Source organism: Haplochromis burtoni, unplaced genomic scaffold (genome assembly GCF_018398535.1).
Source record: "Haplochromis burtoni strain Fernald_Lab_line unplaced genomic scaffold, NCSU_Asbu1 Contig_244, whole genome shotgun sequence".
Classification (NCBI taxonomy): domain Eukaryota; kingdom Metazoa; phylum Chordata; class Actinopteri; order Cichliformes; family Cichlidae; genus Haplochromis; species Haplochromis burtoni.
The window spans coordinates 318111-330730 of record NW_024582605.1 but is presented as its reverse complement, the minus strand read 5'-3'; the positions used below and the strand labels follow the sequence as shown (position 1 = coordinate 330730).

General features: G+C 40.8%; 1 protein-coding gene across 6 annotated transcripts in view; it reads left to right on the top strand.

The window, feature by feature from the left end:
* fam131c (family with sequence similarity 131 member C) overlaps positions 1–12620 on the top strand; it is a 29693-nt gene that overhangs the window by 4640 nt on the left and 12433 nt on the right. The window contains exons 1-4 of one of the 6 annotated variants that reach the window (XM_014338709.2): positions 1775–8108; positions 9103–9350; positions 10848–10909; positions 12530–12614. In XM_014338709.2, the coding sequence (XP_014194195.1) occupies positions 9320–9350; positions 10848–10909; positions 12530–12614 (178 nt within the window). In that variant the 5' untranslated portion in view covers positions 1775–8108; positions 9103–9319. Of the gene's footprint in view, positions 1–1774; positions 8109–9102; positions 9351–10847; positions 10910–12529; positions 12615–12620 lie in introns of those variants that run through there. The other 5 variants (XM_005938149.3, XM_014338708.2, XM_014338707.2 and 2 more) reach the window with 5 other exon arrangements.

Below are 12620 nucleotides of genomic sequence, written 5' to 3'. Positions count from 1 at the left end.
CACACACACACACACACACACACACACACACACACACACACAAAGAAGGGCCATGAACACATTAGTGCTTTGCAATACTGCAAATTTGTAAATGCAGGGCTAATATTGGCGACACCGATACTTTCAGCCTATGAAGAGAGCTTAAGCAGAGGAGAGCAGTGTGTTATGACTTATGACAGAAATCATCAGTTTGCAATCTTGGAACACATTTTAATGACCATTAAATCTATAAACTAAATCATAAAATCTAAATGTTTTACTTTCCATAGTTAGTACAACAAAACCCACTTTTCAGCTTTTTATATATTCCCTAAAGCACTTTGGGTCAACTTCTGCTGAAAGCTATAGTTAAAATGAAACGTGTTCATAGTGCATGTTAGATATATATATTTTCACTTCAAAAAAAAGAGAAAAACTTATTTAGCACAATTCAGTTTGCCATATACTGAACTTAGAGGATAGAATCAAAGTATCGATCCTACTGAACGAGTATCGATCTGATACCAATACCAACGCTGGTATCAATACTCTCTTAAAGAGCGCTCTTTGGCCCACCTCTGGTACACATCATGATGCTGCTTTTCTGGCTGCTCCAGTATACAAGAAGGTTTTGTAATTAACACAGTAAATAAAACCAAAAGCTAGACAGTAAATAAGGCGACAACGTCCCATTAATACAGGAAAAACTTTCTTTGTATAGGTGCAGACATGGTTTCAAATTTTAAGATGAGTTTTTGTCACTGTCTAACTACACATGTGACAGATTTAAACATGTGCTTCCATTCAAAACAGATGTCAACTGTGAGAATGGATTAAGGCAGTCCAGTTTATGGTTAAAGGCTCTCGGCGTGCATTAAAGGAGAAAAGTCATTTGTGATTTGACTGAATCACTGCACAGTACAATGCCAGCAAAATCAACAGAGACCAAATACGTGCAGTTGTGCATGTGGAATATATTGTCTTATGGCTGAGTTTAATTTTTACTTACAAGGTAATACATTTTACAAAAACATGTCTGAAATGTGATCTACAGGATCCTGAATGGTTCTTTTCATAGACTAGATTAGAGTTTACGCTTCGCTGGTAGTGTTTTATGATTCTGGAGCCAGAAAAATCCAGATTTGATTAAAGAGAAGTAAACATGGGCAGACCAGTCGAATGGGTTGAGTGGCGACCGCTCTGATAGGCTGAGACACCTGTCGCGTAAGGAGACATGCGCCTAAAACAGCCAAGTGAACTGCCGGCCAAGTATGTTGACACAGGGAATTTGACTCGGGCGGTCCGTGGTTCTTAGCATACACAGAGCTAAAAACAAATACGGGAAGGTCCAAATACAGCCAGACACAGATAATGGGATGCAGCATAAACATGTAGCCATTATATACAAGAATTTAGGTATGAAAATAATATTAAACAGCTGGAAACAAACACTCCATTTCTACAGGTCACATACTTGCTGTGTGCTATAAACAGTGGTCAGCTGTGCTATAAGTTTCTTAATGGAACAATAATTCCCAAGATCAGCCCCAGACATCAACAGTGAATCTATCTAAATATTCTCACAGTCGACTAATCGTTAGCTGAGCGTTCCCTCATTATTCTAACATGGGAAGATTTACTGCTTTTTCATAACATACAAACTAAAACAAGAATTTTTTTAACGGCTGAACAAATGTGCAAGTAATTTTGACGGGAATCTTTTTTTTTTTTTTTAGTTTAATTCAATATAATTTTATTTACATAGCATCAAATCACAACAACAGCTGCCCCAAGGCGCTTTATAAAACCCCAACAATCAGACGACCCCCTGTGAGCAAGCGCTTGGCGATGGTCGGAGGGAAAAATTCCCCTTTAACAGGAAGATATCTCCAGCAGAATCAGGCTCAGGGAAGGCCTGATTATTCGAGACCTTATGTGTGAGGAGAAGGATTTTAGATTGAATTCTGAATTTAACAGGAAGCCAGTGAAGAGAAGCCAGGATGCTCTCTCTTTGTAGTCTCTCACTGCAGCGTTTTGGATCAACTGAAGGCTTTTCAGGGAGTTTTTGGAACAACCTGATTATAATTTTGAAGATATTGCACAAATATTTCACATCAAACAGTTTATTGATTAACTGAAAAACATCACAACCCCCCTCATGCCTCCAGCGCTGACCTGTTGGTTTCTTTGCTTTCTGTCTCTTGTCTTTCTCTTGCTCTGCGTACCTTTGGTTGTCTGGACTTCTGGCGGCGTGACTATACTCACCAGTACCTGCCAGGTCCTTTACCGGCACACATGGCTGGCATCAACTAATTACCAGCCTGCTGTATATCAAAACTGGCTCTTCCACCCACACGGTGTCACATTATCTGCTGTAGTGTAGTGGAACTCATTTCCTCCCAGGCTCCTCTCTTTGGGTTTTAAGTTTCTTTTGATATTCACTTCTTGTGTGTCTGCTCACTGTCCCGCACCTACACAACTTCAGCTACAGGCCTCTTCCAGCACCTCAGGAAATCACCTGCATCCTCTATGTCATAATGAAGCTTTTTAAATCTCCCTCTAGGCGTTGCATCCACCATTAGGGTCAGTCAGTTCCTGTTTCAACCATTAGAGAAAATAGGTCCTTTTCAGTTTTATCATGTGTTGCTATTTGTAACTCCAGAAATGTGCATTTACTCAGTCAGTCTCCCCAGTGATAGAAAACAAGAGAAATGTTGTATACCAATTCTTTTAACTCGCTTATGAGGAAAATCTCTTAAAGAGAGCACCTACAGGGCATTTGTGGTACTGCAACCTAACTCTTTTTTTAATATAAGTGGTTGTTCATATACAGATGTTTTCTAACACATCATTAAGGTTAACTTTTACCTTTTAACTGTATGGGTGGCATATGTTTTATATGTCCATATGTGTCTCAGATTACATCTCATTAAGATTTTTTTTAACTTAGTAGAAGATTTCAACCAATAAAGTCCCACAGAGAAAAGGAAAAAAGCTCAAAGTGCTGTGTCATTGTTCTGTTTCTCTTAAACAGCAGGACGTGTCTCCCTCTGCAGCTTTACGGCTCTTTTCTTCTGCACAGCTATTCTTTGTCTCAGTGCCCCCCTCTCTTAATTTCCGCCTGTCTGCATATGTTTTGGAGGCCATTAATCGTCCCCGGCACAACATGCACCCCAGCAGATAATTACAGTCATTAAACCAATTAGGGAGCACATGGAGGGGAAGGTTTAGTCAGCCCTGAGGCCTCCCACTCCTGTTCTTCTCTACAGGACAGCCGAGGTGGTCCGCTGAAAGTCTGGCAAAGCCTTAAATAAAGAAGGGGGTGAACTACTTCATCCCAGCTCTGGATTAATGAAATTTCCTGTTGATGTAGCCTTGAGAGACCTTGCTAACTTCGCTGCAGGCCAAGTAACCAGAGCCATTAGCCAGCAAAAGCCGTCTGAATTTTCCCATCTTTTTTGGAGGGCGTAGCAGCCGTTTAGGTCGGTGTCATCAAAATACGTTTTCACAGAGCCAAGAGGGTTATTTTGGTGATTCTGTGGCAAAACACAAAAAGAGATCAGAAGTGGCAGGAAAGGGAGGGAAGAGTGGTCAATCTGCAGACAGTGGTTTTCAGTATGCTCAGTCTATCATGTGATTGTAGAGCTAATATTATGGTTTCAATGCCCTGCACAGTGGGAGTTCTGGCAGAACAAGGCCGTAACACACAATAAATTAAACTGGGATTTCTTAGTTATTCAGAAAGATGGGAGTGAGACTTTTAGTTACTGGCTACATGTGCAGGCAAGCCACAGAAAGTCCCTCACGCTCGCTCTAAGTCACCATGTTGGATGACAGATTGTCCTCCCTTGTATCAGAGAGGTATTTCCCAGCATTCATGTTATGCTTGGCACATGTTTTTTTTCAACCTCTGAAAAGGAAAAAAAAAGAAAAAGCAAAAAAAAAACCTGGGAGCGCTTTAAGTTTTGTCTGTCCTTATGAATGACATAGAAAAGTAAAAGGCAGATCTTGTAATGAATCCAAAATAAGCAAAGAAAAAAAAATCCTGCAGGTTAAAAATATGAACATGACCAGCACATATGGTCTGAATAAGGCTGGGCTAAGCTATACTGATGGTGTGAACTTTATTTGCAGCCCTGAAAAATGAAACTTAAAGAAAGAGAGACGTTACCGGCTCAGTTGTAGAGACAAGCAGTTATTATCTGTGCAGAAAGCATGGGGAAAGTAGCTACCTTCACATTTTCCACTATTAGAAAAATACACAAGACACTTCTAAATTTCAAGAAGAGGGTAATTTGTCCAACCATGCATTGTCTTAACCACTTGACCAATTCAGGGTTGAGGAGGGGGCTTGCTGTTATAGGACAAGAGGTAAGATACACTCTGAGTAGTTTAGCAGTCTGTTGAGGTTTTATAGATACTTTTCCACCATTTTGGGCATGTAACAATCCTGGTAACAATGTAGGATCAAGTGAATAAGACTCAGGTCACGCAAGCCTAGACCCGGTCCACAACCATCTGGCAAACATGACAAACATGAAAAACTGGCAACTGTGGCAATCTGGCAGGCTTTTGGCACATCATCTTCTTTGTAACCAGTTGTACGCAGTGAGATCTGGAAACTTTCAGGAATCACTGCCAATCACTTGAGTAATACATATGTTTCCCTAGCAACCAGTGTAGCACATCCAATATGGAGAACTCGGGAGCAACATGGCACGATGTAACATGAGATGCCTCATAAAAAAGGATGTGTTAAATAAGTGCAGCAGTGTGAAAAGGCTAACTAGCTATTACCCAAGTCCAGTCTTAGATTCTGCATTTTAAAGCTTCACTGTTCGTGTTTTGAAGTCAAATTCTACATTACTACGAAAGGGTAGCGGGCTTTCTTCTCAGCTAATACTAGCTAGCTTGGTTAGCAAGCTGCATCCATATATCATATTGGTGCAATGCTAAATAGCTTGGTACCAGACTAACAAAGCAATAGAATTTCACTCATCAAAACTGAAGCCAAAGTTCTTGGATGGTCTGTGTCACACAGCAAGCCAAAATCTTAGTCAAATAATACACAGTGAAAAAGATCCAGTTATATTACTCAAAGTAATGGAGGTGAGGGCTGTCATGCTCCAGAGTTGGTGTGAGGACAGACGAGAAGAAGAGGATATAAAGAACAAAGGATGCCTAATATATAGAGCAACCAGGCAGGAGGAGATGAGAAAGACCACAGAGAAGATTCATGTTTATAGTGAAGTAAGATATTGGTTTGACAGAAGAAGATGCTGTGGATAGGGTGAGATGGAGACAGATGATCTGCTGTGGTCACACCTTAAGGGAGCAGTAAAAGAAGAAGTGTTGAGTTGTATGTGTTGTGAAGACAGTGTATAATCGACTAAGACTGAATGAAACCGGTTTGCTCTCTGTCCTGTCAGGTTATGGTCTGCAGGTCTCATGATCCTTTATATTCAAATTTTGACGTGTGAGCTTATCCTATATTAAATGACATGATTTGTGTTTTTAAAAAACTTTTTTTTTAGATACCAGACTGAATTTTAACATCATAATTTGCACAAAGTAAGACATAACTATAATAATAATGGGTATATTTTGCTTTAAGCTAACATTAACTTTAGTACAGATTTTCATCTTTCACTTGCTTTAATGTTTCTCCATTTTATTTATGTCTATTGTGCTCGCCAAAGAAGTCTTTGTCAAAGATTGTCAGGCCTGATGTTATTGTTGGCTGCACATTTAAACCTCATTGAGGTCACATGTTTGCTTCTCGTTCTTCTTGAAATGCTGAATTTTCTCTGGGCTCCCACTGACTCTCACTGAAGGACTGCTGTAATATTCAAAAGTGGATCTAAAAAAACAGAAAAAGCATGGCGGGTGGACAGCTTTTTAAAGGATTAAAAAGTAATCGTCCAAGAAAGGCTTTTTAATTCATTCCCTTTTTTAATCCTTGGAAATTCCCACATTGACACAGACTGCAGCAAACAGAGATTGAATTTCCCCAGAAGCCGAATGACTACTTGCTTTGCAATAAGAGCAACAAAGTAATCACACTTGTATTCAATCAAAACTTGGCTGCATGAAGTAAAAAAACAACTTTCATGTTGAGTACACTGTGCATCATCCGAATCATCCAGTACTGAAAGGCATCCAACTTTCTCTCTGCCGCGAGGGATGACAGAAATGACTGTTGCTGAATGATTGTGGCTTCCCACTGAGGAGAATCGCATACGCGTATGTGGATGTCGGACATTCCTCCTTCTCTTTCTGCTCTCTCCTCGACTACTAAGCAAAAACCCACATTCCCCTCAAAGCCTACTCGAGATTGGTTTCGTTTGATGGACAGAGATTCAGTCACACCAAAGGACCATAAAGAGGCCGGTTTTATTGGCGCTGTCTAACAACTGCACACGGTGACAAAAAAAGGTTTGCACAGCAGCCGGCACTGAGACGTGTTGAGGCGTGGTAAAGAGCTGATGTGAATATGTAACAGCAAAGGAACTGACTTTTCTTCAACATGCAAGGTGAGAAGTGGGATCTGACCCTTGGGGCTTTAGTGAACACTTCCACCTGCTGGTCTGAATTATTCATGAAACACTTCCCTAAGCTCTTCCTGTCTAACATCCAAGCTCTGGCTGCTTTAACCACTCACCTTGTTTGGTTTAACAATACATTTACAAGCAACTGAAACACAAATGTCATGAAAGGTGGTAACACAGCCTTCCAAGTTTCTCATGCACTTTTGCCTTTTTGCCACAAGGTGTCAGGCTGCTCCTAACCTTGACCCCATTCCTTTCACCAAGCGTTTCATGATGGGATGGAAGGACATGGGAGAGTCTGGGACTACAGCAGACATTATTAAGAATGTTCCAGAGCAGGTTCAGAATTATTTAAAGGAATAATAAGATTCCTTGAGCTTCTCAAAGGGTTTCTGGAGGGATTTCAGAGCCCCCAAAGTGTATTAAAAGGGTCAGTGAACATATTACAGCCCTCCTTGAGACTGGTCCTGTGGCCCTGAAAGAGGTTTGAGGGGCTCTGGAAGGGTTCCTGCAGCTGGAATAGGCTAAATTTGAAGTAGTGAGTCTTTCATTTTCATCTTAAGGTTTCTTTTAGGGGAGCTGAATGGATCAGTGAGGGGTCTCTTTTTCTTGAAGGTGTGTGGTTTCTTCACTATGTTTAAGGAGGAATTTTCTTCACTGTGTTCACTGGTTGTTAGCAGAAGGTCTCAGAGGTCCTTAGATTTTTGAAGGAACATCTGTCATTTCTAGATGAGATGTTAGGGTTCATTAAGTTCTCCTGAAGCACAATTTTCTGGAAAAACGTCAGTGAAGGTCAACAGTTTTTATCAGGGTTTCATTTAATGAAAGCAACTCATTGATTATATTATTCTGTAAAGCTACTCATCAGCTCATACTTATCTCTGTGTCAAATTAGCCAGAAAGAACTTCTCTTTTCCAAACATCGAGTTTCACCCCATCTTCTTTCTCCAATGTGCAATTTCAAGGCTCACTTATATTTTCAGTTAGTTATTTATTGTATGGTTGAGAGGTAGGGTCTCTGGGAATGTATATGAAGGAATACCCTGTGGAGTTTCGGCTTAGTGGAAATCTGCCCTTGGGGAAAATACAAAGAGCACTGTTTCTTTTAAAGGGAACGTAAACGCAGCACGATTTTCTTGAATGTTTGAGGTCAGCGTCTGCTGTTTCTCTAACTTTATCAGCGCAGTCCTCCCATGTTCATCAGATAATGTTTCTTTGCATCCTTTCCCCGTCCAATTACAGCAAAACGCTTCAAAAGTACGGAGCAACGTGGTTGCCACGGCAACAGGATTTTCCCCACGTTGCCGCTGGTGATGTCAGCAAAGCCCCGGTTACTACTGTGCCAGCAGGCACCGGGCTCTGAGACCAACTTGCGAAACACACAAGGACAAGAAGAGCCACTGTGTTTAAATGCTGTGTTTAAGCAAGGGCAAGAAAATCTGAACATTCAGCTCAGGCTGGCAAGTTCAGAGAGAAGATCGTCTCAAAGGCTTCTCAATAACGCCACAAAAATGCATTTAAAGGAAGATTTGGCTTCAATATCATCCATAAGAGTTTCATATCCCCGGAGAAATTAATCAGGTGAGACAGAATTTGCAAAGGAAAACATATAAATTATATATCTATATATAAAGATATATAGAGATATATAATTTATGTGCAGTGTGCGCTGTTGGTCTGCTGTCCTTCTGTGAACTGATGCGCTTTCCCCCTCGTCCCTCGTATAAGGTCCAACTATTTCTTTGTCGTCTGTCAGGGTTCTCTCCTCTGAACTTGTGTGAGTGCTTCTGATGTGTGTTTGGTATCTTCTTGTTTTTGTGTTGCTTTGTTTGTTTTTCTTCAGTCGTTTTCCTTCTTTTCGTTTTTAAGACCACCCTGTACGTGTTTTCCTCCCCGTTTTGCATTCGGAAAAGTCGGGCTGGTTGCTTCTTTAGTGCTGTTGTCTTAAATACGATGTCATATGCACATAATGTAATAAGAGATTGTCTGCCCTTCGTGGTCAAAAGATAGAAATGGAAATGACTGCGTAAAAATGAGTGCGATCCACCAGAATCTGCACTTAAACATTTTGCACTTTCTGCATGAAACATAGTATCTATCTATCTATCTATCTATCTATCTATCTATCTATCTATCTATCTATCTATCTATCTATCTATCTATCTATCTATCTATCTATCTATCTATCTATCTATCTATCTATCTATCTATCTATCTATCTATCTATCTATCTATCTATCTATCTATCTATCTATCTATCTATATCTATCTATCTATCTATCTATCTATCTATCTATCTATCTATCTATCTATCTATCTATCTCACACATATTCTCTACTTCAATAGCCCTCTTGTCACAGTGTGAAGTCAAATATATACAGTAGCATGAAGACTGGGAGGGGAATAGAAGAAAGAGTGGGGAGGGGATTCAAATCGTCACCAAACAGACATTCATGCTTTCTCCCCCCTTTTCCTCTCTCTCTGTCTCTTTTTCTTTGTGTCCCCCCTCCCCACACTTGTGTCTGTTGCGCTCTCTCTCTCTCTCTCTCACCTCCCTTCTCCTGTATGGAGCAGTGCCTCAGCCTACAGCTCACCAGGCATTCACTCTTACTTACCCCCCAACTCACACACACACCACCACCACAGTTTCTCACTTCCCTCTGCTCCTCTGCTTACTGATACTTCTGCTTCCACTGCTGCCTTCCTCGCTCCCTTCCCTCTTCTCTGTAGCTCGCTCCTCATCCTCAATCCACCATGGTGAACAGATAACCGCCCCTGCCGTCCCGAGACCATGGGTGCCTGCCTCTGCAAAGGTCACAAAGGTCAGTGCCCGACTCCACCTGCTTGCTCTTCCTCATCTGTGTGTATGTCTGAGGGTTTAATCAGCCTTGAAGATAATGTGACAGCATTCACAGGCTGTTTCAGAAAGTTGCATTATGCCTTTCAGGAATAACTATGCACGTGAGGACATGGAAAATCATGGAAAATGTTTCATTTCTGATTTTGGCAGATATTCCTGAAGTTCTAACAGCAGAAAGACCACCTGAATCACATTTTGAGGCATGTTTACAATGCACTCCATCATACGAATCCAGAAACTTATTTTAAGCTGATGTCTTATCTATCCTCGAGCGAATCTGTTGAGGCTGCTTTAGAATAAAGACTCTGGGAGAAGAGGCTGATGACGAGGCTTGTGTGGATCAGTGAAGGACAATTGTAGCTGTAGGATGTCAGAGCTTCGTCAGAAGCCGATTCCAAGTTGTCGTGACTTGAAGATGTGACTTGGGTTGCAATTTATTTTCTCTCCTACTGTGTTTGCTCACTGTCTCTGCTTCTGGGGGAAATAAGTTAGTGTTGCAACGATGCCTAGATGAAATAACAATACCTCAGCTGAATGCAGGGCCTCTTCCAGGGAGAACATAGGTAGTAATTTATGCTGTCAAAAATAAAGGTTCACTAGCATCGAAGACAGATGTGAGGTGTCTGTGATACCTCAGAACAGCAGTCTACTTAATATTTTCCCTTTATATTTTACATGACAAAATATTAACATCATACTGCAGTCTTATATATTATTTTCAGCTGGAGCGCCGAGTGCTGTTTGAAAATATTTTGTGAGACAAAGGTGACAGAGTGAGCAGCGCTTTCAAGCTGGGAGGAAAGAGAGAAGGCAGCTGTGAGGATCCAGACAAACAGATAAGAGAGCAGCGGAGGTGTGTGTTGTGTGTACGTGCACAGGTATGTGTGTATGGGAGTGAATCAGTGTGGGATCTAACCCCACAAGGACAGTGTATTGGATCAGGAATCGCAATGGGGTTTCTTGACCTGCTGATAGGATCCGATGAGGCCAGAGAGCAGATACAGCCCTGTGCACCAGTGTGTGTGTGCATGTGTAAAAGTGTGCTGGCAAGTAAATGGAAGGGCATCACTAGTCACCTCTTGCTGTAGCGTTTCCATAGCAATACCCAATTGTATTGAAGGCACCTCCCGTGGGAAAACCCCTAATGTGTGAGCGCGTGTGTGCGTCTGACATTTCTAATAATGTTAATTCGCCATCGCACGGGCCTGCACTTCATTTCCTCCTGTCATTCATACGAACCTCATCACCATCAATTAGAAAGCAAACAGTGTGAGCTGGGGCCGAGCTAAATATGCAGAGAGGCTTTGGTTAAATGACTCTAACAGGATTCAGCCGTCTCCATCTCATCATTTATATATGAGGCTCACTTGACCCCTGGAAGCACATCGACACACACAAAGGAAGCTTAGACATGTACGCTACAAGTGTAACACCAGGGTTTGTCTGTCACTCCCTACAGAGATCAGCATTCCTGTATCAACACTGCACCACCCCGAGGAGGGTCAGTCATCCCCTGCCAAGGTAAGTGGAAGCCCCCCCCCCACCATCAACTTGTCAATACGCCCTTTTAGATTTTTAATGGTAGCTTTAATGGCTGTCATTACTAGCTAAAACCTTTTTAAAACCAACAACACAGATCATAGTTTAGCTAATTATCTCCCTATGATATCATCATTAGCTGGACCAGCTCAATTTATGATGACATCTAATATGCTGGCAGCTCTTTCTATACCCGTAACACAAATGTTACAACATTTACAAATTCTCAATTATTATAAAACATTTTTGTCCTGCTGTCTCTCCATTTTTGTAAACCTTTAATATTTTTATGTATGTTTTAAGGAATAATCTTCGCGTTAGCGATGTCACAGTTAGCATTTTGTAAAAAATGTATAAAACAACACATGTATTAAAACCTTCAAGTGAAATTGAGTTTAAAGGAATCTATATTAACTTTTTAATTACTGTTATGGAAATCTGAAATAAATCGATTTACAAGCAAACATGTTGGTTTTGTGAGGTTTTGATTTGCCTCTACAAAGGGAACAACAGTGGCGTATTTCTCAAAAACCACGAGTTACAGCTCATACACTGAAACACTGCAACTACAGTAACTTACCCTAAACCTTTATTTCACGTGTTAAAAGTGTTGTTGAAAGCCTACCCAGTCAAACTGGTCAAATATTCAGTCATGGTGAATTCCTCAATTTCTAATTTCTTCGACAATGGTAAAACAAAAATGCGTGCTGCTCCAGGCAGGTTATTTTCTGAGGATAAATGACTGCTATTGTCTATCAAGGTGAAAACTGGGGACCCTGATTTGAAGAGACGAAGATTTCACTTGCTTTTGTAAAGCAAAAGAGCATCTACATTTGGATGTAATGGGGAAAAATAGTTTGGACCTCCAGCAGTAACATTAAGCTATCAACTCGCGTAGATTGTACAAAACTGAAATTGAACACATCCCAAAAACATGCAGCCTGTCTGTACCAAAGGAAAAAAAATCATATTGTAGAAAACTGAAATATTTTTTTCGAATGCTGACAAACGATAGGAAATCAGTAAATTGCCTTTCTGTGATGCACAAAATGTGAATGCCATTTATTGTTATACATGAAAAACCGTAATATCTGTACAAGTGGATTTGAACTGGTTTCCAGCAGTCTGGAGTGGAACCTTTATCTATGCTCTAATGTGAACAGTTTACACCATCAGCTTACTCTCAGTTCAAAAATACTAAAACCGAGAGAACACTGTTTGAAAAGTACCTCCCAAGTCTGTATTGATTGCAGCTTCTTGGGTGTAAACAGCAGACACGCTTATAATACCTTTTGTCTGCAACTTATTCAGGCTGAGTGTGATTACTGAGGGACTGTTATTGTTATTATCACCATTTTGCCAGGAAGAAAAAAAGTGGGAATAGTGTGGGTTGAGGCTCAACGTGACTGGATGCGGCTGCTAGAAGAGGGTGTATGCAAATGTTCTGTTGCATGCATATGTTTGCATCTACTGTTTTTTTGCAGTTCCCTGCCCCTGAATTAGGTCAGATGTCATAAATGTATTGATGGCAACCTAAAAGGAAGCTCAGTCCTGAGAAGTAATGAATATAAATCCCTTTTTTTATGCTATTATACTGTGCAGGATGACCAGAATCCCTCCAATGGCAGCGTATCAGATAAAACCAGTCGCTATGACATTGCAGAGCTGGCCACATCCTCTTTACTGGGTGAGA